This window comes from Sardina pilchardus, chromosome 12, assembly GCF_963854185.1.
Source record: "Sardina pilchardus chromosome 12, fSarPil1.1, whole genome shotgun sequence".
NCBI lineage: Eukaryota > Metazoa > Chordata > Actinopteri > Clupeiformes > Clupeidae > Sardina > Sardina pilchardus.
In genome coordinates, this window is record NC_085005.1 from 29,993,505 (window position 1) to 30,011,125 (window position 17,621).

At 45.0% G+C, this 17,621-nt stretch overlaps 1 protein-coding gene across 1 annotated transcript in view; it reads left to right on the forward strand.

Annotated features, from left to right (window-relative positions):
* LOC134098097 (phospholipase B1, membrane-associated-like) overlaps positions 1-17,621 on the forward strand; it is a 37,658-nt gene extending 20,037 nt beyond the window's left edge. The window contains exons 17-20 of the mRNA XM_062551043.1: positions 15,095-15,199; positions 15,489-15,584; positions 15,954-16,028; positions 16,756-17,621. Coding sequence (XP_062407027.1) covers positions 15,095-15,199; positions 15,489-15,584; positions 15,954-16,028; positions 16,756-17,043 — 564 coding nt within the window. The 3' untranslated portion in view covers positions 17,044-17,621. The remainder of the gene's footprint in view (positions 1-15,094; positions 15,200-15,488; positions 15,585-15,953; positions 16,029-16,755) is intronic.

Sequence of the window (17,621 nt, forward strand, 5' to 3'; positions counted from 1 at the left end):
TTGGTCAGACCTGTCTGCAACATACTTTTATTAAAGTTTGGATCTGAAAATGCTTCCCCTGTCTTAAGATCCAAATAAAAGCATTAACTTGTGTGCACATGTGTGTGTGTGTGTGTGTGTGTGTGTGTGTGTGTGTGTGTGTGTGTGTGTGTGTGTGTGTGTGTGTGTGTGTGTGTGTGTGTGTGTGTGTGTGTGTGTATGTGTATGTGTGTGTGTGTGTGTGTGTGTGCAGTGTGTGAGAGAGAGAGAGAGAGAGAGAGAGTGTCTCATTTGATATCACTGATTATTCCAATTCAGTTTGAATAGTTTACATCCATTTGACAAATCTCTTTCATTCAGAATCTGATCTCATTGTCTACATCTTTTCAACAGGTCTCTTTATGAAAACCCAGAAGAGATGGTTGAATTTCTTAACAACCAACAGGTAAGTAATTCTCTCGGAAATTGATATGACTTATTTATTATGATTTTTTTTATTTTTTTATTCTTCAGGCTGTTAATAGTTTGCCTGTATACAGTATACGGCAATGTGATATAATTAGAGCAATAGACATGGAGGAAATCACTGATATTTCAGTAAGAGATGATTTTGGGCATGTGTGTGTGTGTGTGTGTTCCCTCAGGATGGCTGGAAGCTGGTGCTGCTGTTTGTGCAGATGGACAGCGTTTGTGTCTGCCCTGAACAGGTCAGATCACTAGCACATGCGGATCTATCCACCCCAGATCACTAGCACATGCGGATCCACCCCAGATCACTAGCACATGTGGATCTATCCACCCCAGATCACTAGCACATGTGGATACACCCCAGATCACTAGCACATGCGGATACACCCCAGATCACTAGCACATGCGGATCCACCCCAGATCACTAGCACATGCGGATCCACCCCAGATCACTATAGCACATGCGGATACACCCCAGATCACTAGCACATGCGGATCCACCCCAGATCACTAGCACATGCGGATCCACCCCAGATCACTATAGCACATGCGGATACACCCCAGATCACTAGCACATGCGGATCCACCCCAGATCACTAGCACATGCGGATACACCCCAGATCACTAGCACGCAGATTCACTCCAGATCACTAGCACATGCAGATCTATCCACCCCAGATCACTAGCACATGTGGATACACCCCAGATCACTAGCACATGTTGATCCACCCCAGATCACTATGCAGATCTATTCACCCCAGATCACTAGCACATGCGGAATCACCCCAGATCACTAGCACATGCTCCTCAGATCACTAGCACGCAGATCCACCCCAGATCACTAGCACATGCTCCTTAGGGTGCTTTCACACCAACAGCAGTTGGTGCGCACCAAACGATCCATTTGAACCAAAAGCTCTTAGTTCGGTTCGTTTTTGTTGGTGTGAAAGCATCAGTCGCACTCAGATCCGCACTAAATCAAGCAGACCGAGACCGCCAAAAAGAGGTGGTCTCAGTCTGCTTGACTCCGCACCAAATGCGAGACTCTGGTGAGAACACAAACTGGGGTCCAAACCATAGACTAGTAGGTCAAAATTGGCGCTGATTTCTACCGGAAGACAATTATTGATGAAACATCAATCGGGCCAATTTTTGGTTCGTTTGCTGGTGTGAAAGCGGACCTCACTGATGTTACATGATAACAACTTCATTGCCTGATGCGGACCAAATAATCGAAATAATGGTGTGAAAGTGGCCTTAGATCACTAGCACATATGTATCCACCCCAGATCACTAGCACACACGGATCCACAGAGCTTGAGACACGGACAGTTGGTGCAGGTGGCCTGGGCATCTGGCCCAGGATTCTAATTGCTTAATGGCCCTATTGTGAAGGGAGGGGAGATGTTGAGAAGTTTTTGATTAATAGTTCAAAAAGTATAAAAGTTACAAAGTTGTAAAATACAAATCTCGGATGTCCAAGACCTACATCAGTTTGAATGAAGTTTCTACGTTAAACTGTTGAAGCTGAATTAAGTGTGTTAGAAGAAGAATAATGAGAGGGAAGTGTACTCGACTCGACTGAAAGAGAACTTCTTGGTGTTATAATATTTGTTTTATGTGTTCCAGGTTGACAGAACAGTTCAGCACGTTGAGAAGACACTTGAATTCTTAAGCTCGCAGGTTAGTGTTTTGTGATGTACTTGAACATTCAAGGGATCTCTCATTTATAAATAGGCTACCATGCCTGTATGTTTCATGGCTTTAAATGCTGGTATGTTTTATACCCTCTAGCTGGAGAAGGCTGTTGTCAATGTCATTGTGTGGGACAGCTCAGCCAGACCTGGGTATCTCCAGCAAAGCAGGTGAGCTTTTGCCATTTTCAGTACATCAAAGTAACTATTCTCTATTCATAGGATCTATTTCCAAGTTACTATATCTTTAATGAGTCGATCATTTTGATCATTTTGCCAAAACAAGACTCAAGAGAAATGTAGATTGTGATCAATTTGTGATCATTGTTATTTCCTCAATATGGTAATTTATTGACATTATTACACAGGTAACTGTCATTGTCCAGAGTAACGTGGATACAAGCAGCAGTGGTCCGAGTGCCTGAGAAATATTTAGATTCAAATGTAGTTCATTTAGTTTCAAATTCAATCGTGCCGATTAATGTGTTCATTTTGAAACACTCCTTGACTCTGTGGAGATATTGGTAGCTCGGACGACTAACGCTGACGTTCCCGTGTGTTCGTTGACAGAGTTTGTCCCTGCGATGAGGCGCGGACGGCAGGAGAGCTGCGGCTGATGAGGGCCGTACTGCCCCAGCTCCTACAGGTGCGCCCCCACGCTAAATATTGTGTTGTTCCATTTCATAACCTACTGTAGGCTACTTATTCCTAACCCTCCTCAGCAGCTTTAAGTGTGTACACGTCAGCATGCCCTTTTTTTAAACGTTAGATGTCTTCGCCGTTGAGGTTAAGTGTGTGTCATATGCCCAGGGCTTGAGCTTCAGATGAGACTGAGTGGAGACTAATATTGTATCTATATCTATTATTATACCTAATAAAATAATAATAGTATTATATCTTCTCCTTTCTTGACAGGAAACTCTACATCACCACCTGGTGGACAAGACATTCTACAGTGACAAGGATGATTTCACTGTGGTGCTGCAGAACTCACCCATGTCTGCTGACAGCCAGGTAGAGCAGCTAACTGATGATCACCTGTGTTAAGTGCACTGGAAGAACCAATACATGATCAGACTTCTACTTTCTGAAGCTGCAGTTTTCCACCTCTGACTTTCTTTCAGCCATGTCTTTCTCTCTGTATTTATCCTTTTATAATATTTCAAACAGAGTGCGTCTGGGCCCTACACTGTGGATGAGTCGCTCAACATGAACAAGCTGGCTGTACAGTTGTGGTCAAACCTGGTGAGTCACACCATCCCATAATAGTTGTGAAAGCAGGGCCGTAATAAACCCTCAGCAATAACATCAGCCTCACTGGCCTGTCATGCCGTCCTGTTGAATCTTTCAGCTTCAGCCGAATGACGAGCAACAGAGTGCGGATGGCAAGAGCTTCAGAATCCCGTGCCCAAGTGAGGTCAGTTGATGGTGGTTTTGGGTGTTGGGTTTGGGTTTTTGTTTTTTTATGCGCTCACAGAAATAGAAACTCAGTGAATGTCCCACTCACACTCATTTGAAAACAACACTAATCAACACCTAAGATTAAGAGCCCAGCAGTTTTTCTTTGAACACCATTAAGGATAAACCACCCCGTCTTCTAATCTAAATCTGTCTCTGCCTCCTTTAGAAGCGTCCATACCTGAGGACTGAGAGAAACACCCCATCAGAGACCTACGTGACCACTGCGGCTCCTGAGATCGACCCAGTAAGTGTCATTTGTACTCTGTTTCATATTGGCCCATGTCAAAATATGTGCTGCCAAGTTGCACATAATCAGTCATAATGATGTGGTATCATCATATACATGCTAATGCTAATGCTAGCCTAATGCTAGCCTGGCTAACACCACCACATCTCAATGAAATCGCAAAGCAGCATGGGAAATACCCAGGCTATCATAATGCTGTGCTATCCTAAACATACTTACATATAATGCTGTGGCATTCTGTACTAGTAGTCCTGTCAGTATTTTGCTCTGCATTCCAGTAGCACTGAATAATGCTGGTGTGTGTGCGCGCTTGTACAGGTAATGGGGACTCAACTGCCATGTGTGGAGCGTAGTCCTTCTCCCGTCACACCAACCTCAGGTGAGAAGGATGACACACACACTCACATGCACACATACATGCACACACACACACACACGGATAACACAAACACAAACACATACATGCATACACACACAAACACACGTAGTCCTTCTCCCGTTACACCAACCTCAGGTGAGAAGGATGACACACACACACACACACACGGAAACACACACATACATGCATACACACACACAGATAACACAAACACAAGCACATACATGCATACACACACTAACACACGTAGTCCTTCTCCCGTTACACCAACATCAGGTGAGAAGGATGACACACTCACACACACTTACACACATACATGCATACACACGGATAACACAAACACAAACACATGCATGCATACACACACAAACACACGTAGTCCTTCTCCCGTTACACCAACCTCAGGTGAGAAGGATGACACACACACACGTAGACACACACATACGTATACACACACATACATGCATACACACGGATAACACAAACACAAACATGAACACACACACAAACACACACACACGTTGTATAATGTACCATACACAAACAAATACATGCATACACACACAAACACACACACATGGAGACACACATCTCACTCACACACATATGTCAATACACACATACACATACACACACACACACACACTCTCACACACACCTTGTCTGATGTACCATACATTGTGTTTTGGTTGCAGTGCATGAGCTTCGTCCAGCCGATATAAGAGTGGTGGCAGCTATAGGGGACTCCCTGACGGTGTGTTGAGCTCCTGATGCATTCTGTGTTCTCCTTCATCATTCACTTCATCATATTATGATTGTGCTGTTAGATTGGAATAACAAGATAGGCCTGAAACTATACACACACACTTTTATATTGATGTATTGATTTATATTGATATGCAGACGCACTTAGACTTAAACTCTCTATTTGTACTCTCTCTCTTCTCTCTCTCTACACCCTCCCCCTTTCTCTCTCTATCTCTCTATCTTTACACCCTCTCTCCCTCTCTTTCTCCATCTCTACACCCTCTCTCTCTCCCCCTCTATTCTCCCTCTCTCTCTCACTCTTTCTCTCTCTCTGTACCACCCCTCCTCTCTAGGCTGGTTTTGGTGTGGCAGCCTCCCCTAATAACCTGCTTCAGGTTCTGACCCAGTACCGTGGCTTGTCCTGGAGGTGAGTCCCTTGTCTTGAGTAAGATGCTTCCTCTCACCATAGAACAAGGCAGTAGGCATCAGAGTAATGCGCTCTGTAGACTGATAGTTTTACACTATCACAGAGAAACAAACACACACACACACACACACACACACACACACACACACACACACACACACACACACACACACACTCACACTCACACTCACACTCACACTCACACTCACACTCACACTCACACTCACACTCACTCTCTCTCTCTCTCTCTCTCTCTCTCTCACACACACACACACACACACACACACACACACACACACACTCACTCTCTCTCTCACACACACACACACACACACACACACACACACACACACACACACACACACACACACACACACACACACACACACACAGACCTTCACTCCTTGCATGATGTGCAATACATTCTGTGTTAGCTATCTGTATTAGCTATCACTATGGTAACTGGATTAACCCCCCCCCCCATTTCCTCCTCAGTGTGGGCGGAGACAAGAACCTGTCACATGTCACCACACTTCCCAGTGAGTAACTACACCAAGCGCACAATTCTTTATGTTAGTGTTAGAGACACTCCCTGTTGGGAAAGGGTTTGGTGATGAAAAAAGATATTTAAAAGTTAGTTTGGGAAAAAAAGTTAGACTGAAGTACTAATTTGAATGAGTTCCCTGTGCACAGACATCCTCAAGGAGTTCAATGCCAATGTGACGGGCTTCTCAGAGGGAACAGGAAGAGAGGACACCCCACAAGCGTTCCTCAACCAGGCCGTGGGAGGGGCCAAAGCTGCGTGAGTGACCTCATCATGACTTCATCATGACCTCACAGTGACATCACCCTGACCATATGCAAAAATATCACTGTGTCCCTACGCCCATCCATAATGATTGTTTTCTTTTTAATCAGGGACCTGTTAGGGCAGGCTCGGGCCTTGGTGCAAAGGATGAAGACAGACTCTGTAAGTAAACACCAATAGTCAATAAGAATGCTCTAAGCAAGGTTACCCGGTTCATTTAATGTAAACAAACCACTTGTCTGGTATTCATTGTGATATAAGTAGTGATATATACATACAGCATATAAATCAAATATAAGTGGTATATAGATGCACTATTCCCCATTCAGCGTGTGGACTTCCAAAACGACTGGAAGGTCATCACCGTGTTCATCGGAGGAAATGACATGTGTGACTACTGCCAGAATGCTGTGAGTATTCCGCTAGCCTCCAAACATGCCTCACAGCAGGCTGTAGTGTAGCCTACCAATGCTAACAGTGTGGTCTATGAGGTGAAGATGTGCGTCATAGCCTCTAGCTCCGCTAGCCTCCAAACATGCCTCAGCAGGCTGTAGTGTATCAATGCTAACTGTGTTGTCTATGAGGTGAAGATGTGCGTCATAGCCTCTAGCTCCGCTAGCCTCCAAACATGCCTCACAGCAGGCTGTTGTGTACCACTGCTAACTGCGTTGTCTATGAGGTGAAGACGTGCGTAATAGCCTCTATTCATGTTCCTCTTCACAGCTCCAGTTCTCCCCAAAGACTTTTGCCAGACATTTAAGAGAGACACTAGACTTATTCAAAAAAGAGGTGAGATACTGATCTTCTAACAACTTGCCATAACAGACATCACACACACACACACACACACACACACACACACACACACACACACACACACACAGAGACCCAACTGATGAATGGATGGATTTTCTATGCAGTTTAGATACACATCCTAAGGGACGTATCACAAGTTGTGCTACCTCACGCACTATCTGACTGGTTTTCTGTTTGCGCTGATTGTGGCTGATAGGTCCCTCGGGCCATAGTGAATCTGATAGAGCCGATTGACATTGTCCCTCTGAGGGCCATGCACCAGGACAAGTCACTCAAATGCCCCACCTGGCTGGTCAGGTAAGAGAGTCTCTCTCTCTCTCTCTCTCTCTCTCTCTCCCTCTCCCTCTCTCTCTCTCCCTCTTTTTCTCTCTCTCTCTCTCTCTCAAATTTGAATTCAAAAGGAGCTTTATTAGCATGACCATACCGTTGTACAGTATTGCCAAAGCATTTGTGTCAAATATACCGAGGGGGGAGGGGAGGAGGGTGAAACATACAAGTCTCTCTCTCTCTCTGTCTCTCTCTCTCTCTCTCTCTTTCTCTCACTTCCTCTCTCTCTCAAATTTTTCAATGGATCTTTATCAGCATGACCATAACATTGTACAGTGTTGCCAAAGCATTTGGGTCAAATACAGCAAAATGGGATGGACACACACACACACACACACACACTCACAAATAAAACAGGATAATCTCTCTCTCTCTGTTCATATATGCTCTTTCTCTTTATGTGATTGGCTTGTTCATCCCTATCCGTGTGGTCAGTGAGCTCATGGCTGGTGTGTGTGTCCACTCTGTGCAGTATTGTCTGTGGTCTGTGAGCTCATGGCTAATGTGTGTGATCTGTGGGTCCACTCTGTCCAGTATTGTCTGTGGTCAGCTCATGGCTAATGTGTGTGACGTGTGTGTTCACTCTGTGCAGTATTGTCTGTGGTCAGTGAGCTCATGGCTAATGTGTGTGATGTGTGTGTACCCTCTCTCTGCAGTATTGTCTGCCCCTGTGTCCTGGCACCGGCCGAGAACTCGGAGGCGTTACGTCGACTGGCAGAGATCAATATTGCTTATCAGGTAGGACAGGAAGAAGAACTGTGCACTAACATGTCTGTGGCTTTAATGTGGAGATAAGGTACCACTACTGTATGTGTCAAGATGTTGTCTACATCTCTCTCTCTCTCTCTCTCTCTCTCTCTTTCTCTCTTTCTGACATTTGCAGAAAGTCATCTATGAACTGACCGAGTCGGGGCGTTACGACACACATGACAACTTCACCGTGGTCATCCAGCCTTTCCTGAGGACGATCACGCTTCCCCTACTTCCAGTGAGACACTTACCTTCTCTCTCTCTCTCTTTCTCGCGCTCTCTCTCTCACTCTCTCTCTCTCACTCACTCTTTCTCTCTCTCGCTCTCTCTCTCTCGATTCAATTCAATTCAATTCAATTCAATTCAATTCAATTCAATTGCATGAATGACAAATATTTCTTTGCATCGCCAAAGCAGGACATTAAGCAATAATTTAGAACATACAATAGAGTATCTCCCAATACTCTCTCTCTCTCTCTAACATACACACACACACACACACACACACAAGCACACACACACACACACACACACGTAATATGGTAATATGCCAAAAAGATATTGAAAACAGCCTGTCCTCCTTTCCACTCCTTTTCTTTCTTTTTTTCTTTCTTTCTCTCTCTCTCTCTCTCTCTCTCTCTCTCTCTCTCTCTCTCTCTCTCTCTTTCTTTCCCTCCCTCTTTGTCCCTGTGTCCCCCTCTCTCAGGATGGGCGAGCAGACCGCTCCTACTTCACGCCGGACTGTTTCCACCTGAGCCAGAAGGCCCACACGCAGATGGCACGAGCACTGTGGAACAACATGGTAATAAACAGCTCAGCACTCATCATATCACGTGTGTGTGTGTGTGTGTGGATGTCTGCAGGAATGATGAAGTGCAGTATAGAGCACATGTTCAGTTGAGCAAATTATGCCTATGCCTACAGTATGCTCGAGTGTGTGTGTGTGTGTGTGTGTGTGTGTATGTGTATGTGTTTGGAAACACACAGTAATGTGACAGTTTGTCATGCTTTAGGGTGTCTTGGAAGTGTGTTTTCCTCTTTGCACCATTTCATTGTGTGTGTGTGTGTGTGTGTGTGTGTGTGTGTGTGTGTGTGTGTGTTCTCCTTCAGTTGGAGCCTCTGGGTAATAAGACTCACACACAGGAGTTTTCAAATGGCATCAATTTGAAGTGCCCTTCCCAGGTAAGCCCGTCTTTGAACGCGAGAGATTGCCTTCAGTCCAGGCCCGGCTTACAACACAGTTAGAACACACGGCACCTGTAGCCCACAGGCAATCATGCTTCTGTCATTCATTTGATACCTAACATTCTAAAGAATAATGTGTTTATTTAGATAAATAGAGGCAGATATCCTGGTTACAGAAAGTAAAAGTCCGTCCATATAGTGTATTCTCCCACTTAATATCACTAATTGTCTGACCTAGCTGCTAATTAGGATGAGCTGGTTTACTAAATGGTTGGATCAAATACCTGGCAGGACTTTTACTTTCTGAACCTGGGATGTCTGCTTCGGAACATTCTAAAGAAAAGGTATTGGCTCTCAATAATGTATGTTTCTATAGATAAATAGTCCAGAGATAGATAAATGTTCAAAGGTTAAAGCCAGGACTGCTTTAATTTGTCATTGTGTTCATTCACAGAGCTCACCTTTCATAAGGACTTACAAAAACAGCAACTACACCTATCAAGGCCCTACCTTACCACCACCTGAGATCACGGTACGTTGTTTCCTCAGCTTGACTTTATTGTGACCATAAGTATGTAAAGTATACAGTACGTTTATTGGACATTAACAATTATTTCCTTCCTACCTTCGTCATACCCTGACCCAACACTAGGTGGCATGATTTCGGTATCATTAATCCAAAGTTGCAGACACAATACTCTAGGTCTATCATAGGGAATTCACCTCTGTTGAATATACTTGTATAATGTTTAGAAATAGAATAGTATTTGAGTTCATGTAACAAAAATATCTGCTGTCAAATGGTCCACCATTTTAAAAGTGGTCATTAAGCTCAACTGCCCTTGTCAGCTGAGTAAGGAAGCTCTGGCAAATCGTTGTTGTGTTCTACTTGTGTTGGTCCAGAATTGGGGCCGAGATTTCTCCTGCAAGGATGTGTCTCCATCTGCCACTGTGCCCACATCAGGTAGGAGAAGCAGAGAGCACCCGGGCACACCTGGGCACATGAACACACCTGGGCACACCCACCTGGGCACATGAACACACATGGGCACATCTGAACACCTGAACACACCTGGGCACATGAACACACCTGGGCACATCTGAACACCTGAACACACCTGGGCACATGAACACACCTGAACACATGAGAAAGGGAACGAGGGGAGAGAGGACGCGGAAGAGAAAGAGCAAACACTTACATAGGTGTTGCTACTGAGGAAGGTGAACATGGCATAGGGATGGTGGGGTAATACTGAGGAGGGTGAACATGGCATAAGGACGGTGGGGTAATACTGAGGAGGGTGAACATGGCATAGGGACGGTGGGGTAGTAGCCTACTGAGGAAGGTGATGAAGAATGCAATGATGCAAAGCAGCTCTTTTCTCTTCCTTTAGTTCACAAACTGAGGCCTGCAGACATCAAAGTGGTGGGCGCACTAGGTGACTCTATTACGGTGAGTGTGTGTGTGTGTGTGTGTGTGTGTGTGTGTGTCTGTGTGCCTGTGCCTGTGTGTCATTGTAAAGAGTTTGCACACAAATATGCATGACCTGAAACCTGATCATTCTGTATCAAGCATTAATGGGCTATTAGCAGCGACTCAAGTGATTCTCCTTTGAAAGCTCTCTCTCCTCTCATCTCCTCTAAATGCTGATGCTCTTTGTTCAGCTCTATTCTTTCAGTGGTTCTGTGTCATGGTATTGTGTATGACTAGTGTTCTGTGTTTGTGAGTGTGCATAACTAGCATGACTAGCATTCTGTGTGTTTGTGAGTGTGCATAACTAGCATGACTAGCATTCTGTAAAGTATGTTAATGAGTGTGTTGATGTTTTTACAGGCTGGACGTGCAGCCAAGGCCAACAACTACAATACCCTCAAAACAGAGTACAAGGGGGTGTCATGGAGGTGAGGATGGGGAAATTAATATGATGCACGCGCACACACACACACACACACTCACTCTCTCTCTCTCTCTCTCTTTCTCTCTGTGCTTCACTTCACTGTGTGCTGTGTGTTCACTAATTCACGCATTGGGATAAAAGCTGAGACTGAATTTCCCTCACGGGATCAAAGGAGTATATATACTTTATACTTATACTCTCTCTCTCTCTCTCTCTCAGACACACACACACAAACACACTCACACACACACATACACAGATATACTTAACTTAGCTTACATAAATAGTGTCTATTTGAACAGTCTCAGCTAACGTTTGTCTTTTTTTTCAGTATTGGGGGTGACAAGACCTTAACGACAACCACTACTCTGCCAAGTGGGTGAATGCTCCTGACAATAGATTATCCTTCATGATATTACAAGCAGCAGCTTGCATCTCCTTCTCAGTCTACCATACTGTACATCCTCCAACACCCTTTTCTTTTCCTTCCTCCACTGTGCTGTCTCTCGTAGATATTCTGAAGAACTTTAACCCCGCCCTCAAAGGCTTCTCCCGGGGTCAAGGGGTGCTTGCTACTAAAGGGTTCAACATGGCTGTCTCAGGAGCTCAGGCCTCGTGAGTTGTACTACAGTATACGTACATACTGTATGTGTGTGTGTGTGCGTGTGTGTGTGTGTGTGTGTGTGCGTGTGTATGTGTGTGCGTGCGAGTGTGCGTGCGAGTGTGTGTGCGTGTGTGTGTGTGTGTGTGTGTTGAAATAAGATCTGCGTGTTTGTCTCCTGACGACTCATCTCCTCCCCAACAGTGCCATCCCAGCTCAGGTGAATTCTCTTCTCCTGGCCATGAACAGCAGCAAGGTACACACCCCTCCTCTCATGAGTGGAACTCAGGATATATGAAATACAGTACATCATTAGGCGCGTTCAAGTTCACCTCTTGCAGCAGCGAGACCTGCCGGTGACAGCAGGGGCGGGGATACAAACCTGATACAAACGCTGCTATAAAGTTGGACGCTTTCTACTTCCTGTAGTCTAGACGTGACCATGTGACGAAACAGGCCCTTGTGGATATGAAGAGGCATCTAAACGCCAGCATATAGGCCTACTACAGGGATGTAAAAGCCAATTAGGGCAAAGTCCCGACGTCATGAGGGCAGGGTCTAGGCCGGTCTGTGCTCCGCAGTACCTGGAGAGAAGCTGCGCTGCTGCGGAGCAGAAGCTTGCTCCCGCCATAAGTTAAGGCCATGTGATATCCACGTGATATCGACTGCACAGTCGTAAACACGCCCATCTAGACCATCGTGGACAGATTTTTAACCACTTGCATCTTGTGCTGCGCAGTTCTGCGCCATCACGAACTCGCCTATGTGAACTAATCTTCTCCCTATAGGATGTAGTGTAATATGTGGTGTAATCCTCTCCCTATAGGATGTAGTGTAACATGTGGTGTAATCCTCTCCCTATAGGATGTAGTGTAACATGTGATGTAATCCTCTCCCTATGTAGTGTAACATGTGATGTAATCCTCTCCCTATGTAGTGTAATATGTGGTGTAATCCTCTCCCTATAGGATGTAGTGTAATATGTGATGTAATCCTCTCCCTCTAGGATGTAGTGTAACATGTGATGTAATCCTCTCCTTATAGGATATAATGTATGATGTAATCCTCTCCCTCTAGGATGTAAACTTTGCTGAAGACTGGAAACTGGTGACACTGCTTGTTGGAGTCGGTGATCTGTGCCAGTACTGCACAGACCAGGTAAGGCCTTTATTACTCTCTGTCTCTCTTTTCCTCTGTTTTCCATGCTCTCTCTTACTCTCTCACTATCTCTGCCTCTCACTGTCTCTCTCTCACTCTCTTTCTCTCTCTCACTATCGCTCTCTCACTCTTTCTCTTGTTCTCTCTATCTCACACACACACACACACACACATATGCATGCACACACTCACTCACACACGCACGCACGCACGCACGCACGCACGCACGCACGCACGCACGCACGCACGCACGCACGCACGCACGCACACACACACACACACACACACACACACACACACACACACACACATTTAAGACTCTATTGCACAAGTCATGATTTTATTCCCTTTGTACAGAACAATCTGTCACCAAAGAACTTCATTAAACATGTCATGGAGAGCCTGGACTTGCTTTATGCTACGGTAAGAGCATGATGACTCTTAAAGGAAATATCAGATAGGAATTAGGCAGGGATTGTTGATGTAGTTAAGGAAGTGGTTGCCTTCTCATCTTTATTTTTTTTTATCTACACACACACACACACACACACACACACGTTTCCTCATGTTCTGCCTTTAGGTGCCACGAGTATTGGTAAACCTTGTTGAAGTTCCACAAGTTGATACACTGAAGAAAATCAGCAAAGGAAGCCTGACTTGTAACTTCATGCCAAGGTACCTACACACATGCGTCGCATAGATATTAAAGGTATTTATTTTGAAAGGTAAAATAGTGATGCATTGCATAGACATTAAGGATCCTGAAATGGATCATGTAGCACAATAGCCTCTAAGAACACGTCATCGTGAGATGGTTGGCCAAGAAGCTATTGAGCTGTTTAATCAACCTTTTAATTTTAGGTTAATTTTATTTTGTATACGTACCGGTATACTGTACCTGTAGGCACTCGTGAAATAACCCTAATATGTATGTATTCTCATTATAATGTGGTGTGTGTGTGTGTGTGTGTGTGTGTGTGTGTGTGTGTGTGTGTGTGTGTGTGTGTCTGTGTGTGTGTGTGTGTGTGTGTGTGTGTGTGTGCGTGTGTGTGTGTGTGTAGTGAATTATGTCCATGCGTGGTGCTTCCTACTGAGAACTCCCCTGAGCTGATGGAGCTGCGGAGGGTGAATAAGGAATATCAGGTATGGATGTGTGGGGGGTCAATAAGGAGTATCAGGTATGGATGTGTGGAGGGTGAATAAGGAGTATCAGGTATGGATGTGTGGGGGGTCAATAAGGAGTATCAGGTATGGATGTGTGGAGGGTGAATAAGGAGTATCAGGTATGGATGTGTGGAGGGTGAATAAGGAGTATCAGGTATGGATGTGTGGGGGGTCAATAAGGAGTATCAGGTATGGATGTGTGGGGGGTCAATAAGGAGTATCAGGTATGGATGTGTGGAGGGTCAATAAGGAGTATCAGGTATGGATGTGTGGGGGGTCAATAAGGAGTATCAGGTATGGATGTGTGGGGGGTCAATAAGGAGTATCAGGTATGGATGTGTGGGGGGTCAATAAGGAGTATCAGGTATGGATGTGTGGAGGGTCAATAAGGAGTATCAGGTATGGATGTGTGGGGGGTCAATAAGGAGTATCAGGTATGGATGTGTGGAGGGTCAATAAGGAGTATCAGGTATGGATGTGTGGAGGGTGAACAAGGAGTATCAGGTATGGATGTGTGGATGTGTGGGTCTGGGGAAGCTGGGGGACAGCGTAGGCAAAGCCTGTTTAATTATTACATAACTGGATCTGACTATGGGTGGCTCTCAAACTCTCTCCTCGATCCTCGATGCTCGGTCCTCGAGGCTCGTTCCCACTGATATATAACTAACACTGGATAGACTATCCCATTGTTGCCGTCCCGTCATTCTTTATCTAGATCAGTGAGGACGAGGATCGAGGAAGGAAGGGAGGGTGTATAAAAGACCAAATGAGAGGCACCCAGTGTGTCAGATTTGTAATGCTCAGACGTGTTTGTCCACCTGTCATGTGCATAGTAGCCTCAATAGCTCACCCATACGGTTAGCTTGGCTGCTTCTCAGCTAACTGTTGACTCTCTGTTGACTCTCTTCTTAACCTGTTTCTCCTCTTCTCTTCTTCTCCTCTTCTCTTCTTCTCCTCCTCTTCTCTCGTTCTTCCTTCCGTCCAGGCTGCGCTGCAGCAGCTGCTGTCTGAGGGGCGCTATGACGACCGGGAGGACTTTGCTGTGATCCTCCAGCCCTTCTTACAGCATTCTGCAGTTCCTCTGATTGGGGTGGGTACAGTAGTACACCTACTGTAGCTAATATCAATTCACACAACACACACAAACAAGCTTATTCTCAATCTCGCATACATACACACACACACACACACACACACACACACACACACACACATACACTCACATACACACAAACACACACGCACGCATGCGTGCACACACACTCATAAACACACACACACACACACACACACACACACACACACACACACACACACAGACACACTCACACACACACACACACTCACTCTTACCCTCGTACCTCTTCCTCTCAATTCAGGAGGGGCAGACAGACCTGAGCTACTTCTCTCTGGACTGTGTCCACCTCAGTGAAAAGGCTCAATCTGAAATGGCAACCGCACTGTGGAACAACATGGTGAGCAACCAAAGATGGCAGGATACATGAACCACTGTGTACTGCATACAGTATAGGCCTTTCCAATATGTTCCTAGAGGGTTAGTAGTTGAAAGGTGCAAACCCAACGCAAATACTTTGAAATGAAAATTTATCAGACTATAGCATTTATCAGGATTTTATTTTTTGTTTGTTCCCAAGTTACCATTAGCTCCGTGTTGGTAACTGGCCAAGTTACTAATTAGCTGAATGTTGTTAACTGCGGCACCGGATGTGTCTCAGGAATGCACCGGTTTGCCTATGCAGTTGAAAAGGTCTATATGTTCTCTGTGTGTGCTGTGGATCGTTGCAAATCGGTATTGATGACAAGTGTACAAATGTGTGTCACAGTTGGAGCCAGTGGGCAGGAAGCAGGTCTACACCAACCTGACGTATGACCGCACCAAGGTCCACTGCCCCACACAGGTAAGAGAGAGATCCAGTGTCTCTATCTATTTATTTATTTATTTATTTATTTATGCAGCAGCCACTTTTTTCTAAAGTGATTTACATACAGTATGTCAATTATATTACAAGGGCAATGTTACATTGTCCCAGGAGTAACTCGGATTTAAAGGCCCCTTATGCAACATTTTCAACTTAATAAAACAGCTTAGAAATCATTGTTATGGTTGAATGTTTTGTTGTGGTGAGAATGGCAGCTTTCCCTGCTCCCCCTACCGTCTACTAGCGGAAAACCAGCCTTGCCAGATCAGATTAGTGTCCTGGCAGTGTCTGACATACTGTACACACCCCTCAAGCACCGGTTAGTATAGCCACACCGGCTAGTTATAAGATGGGTTCATTCTTTAGATGTTCCTCATGGAAGAGCCAGTGAAAAGACCAAAGAGACGGTTGTGGAGACGGTGGAAGCTAGGAACAGAAACCACAACTTTTCTGGCTACTTTTTTTGTCTCTTAAAGGCTCCAAGATAAATGTATGAGAAATAACTCTTATTTCTTCGATTTCTGTGCTTCAGCCTCTTTTTGATGTCTGACTGTAGTCAAGAATCTGAGACTTTCATGGATCAATGCTACTTAAGTTCTAAGCAAAGTCCCAGTGAATGGATTCACCCCTTGTATGAACTGGCCTTAAGGGTTTCAAGGGATTGTTTTGAAGAAATACATAAATCCTGATTTTTTCTCTCTATCAGGCTCAGCCGTTCATCTTCACCCACCGGAACAGCCAACTCAGCCCTGCCCCAGCCACGACAACTGCCCCAGCCACGACAACTGCCCCTGCCACGACAACGCTGCCCCTGACTCCTGCTCCAGTGCCATCATGCCCAGACTCTGTGCCTGTGTGGGTACCCGTGGTCCTGGCCATCAGCGGCCTTCTGATTGGCTGGGCAGTCACCTGGATGGTGTTCTCACGGCAACGGAAACGGATGCTGAAGAGCATGAAGAAAGAAGGAAAGAACACGAAAGAGACAGGGCTGTAACGTTCAGCCCAACAACAACCTTTTATAGCATGTAAAGGCACAGTGGTTCTGTTTAAAAAGAAGCTGATTTCTTCAGTTTGTTGCAGAACTTTCTTTGGCCCTAACAGCGATAGCATGGACAGTTATAGTGCATTATGTGGCTGGGAAGTGGGAAGGTCCCCGCTTTGGAGCTCTACACTTCCGAACTGAGAGCGTTCACTTGACAATGGCAAACAGGCGATGTTGATAATGTTCAGCTAGCTAGCCAGAAGGCTAACATCACGTAGTTATTCAAAGGTACTCTGGGAAGTACTGAATTGATATGAAACGGTGATGAAGCTGTTTTGTACCAGATCTACTTCATAGGTGTTCTGTTATTCAGAATTAATAGCCAACCCATCAGCCAATCAGAAAAGAGTATTTCTTCTCTCCAGGTGATAATGCATGATTTTAGACGAACCTTTATGATTACTGAATGAGGTCTTCAGCTTTTCTCATGGGACCAGATTTGGTGTGCCTTAGGTTATTTATGTGACTGTGTTAATTGAAATCTTTTGTATGAAACAAGTATTTGTTTGAGACTCAGTGACAAAGCAATA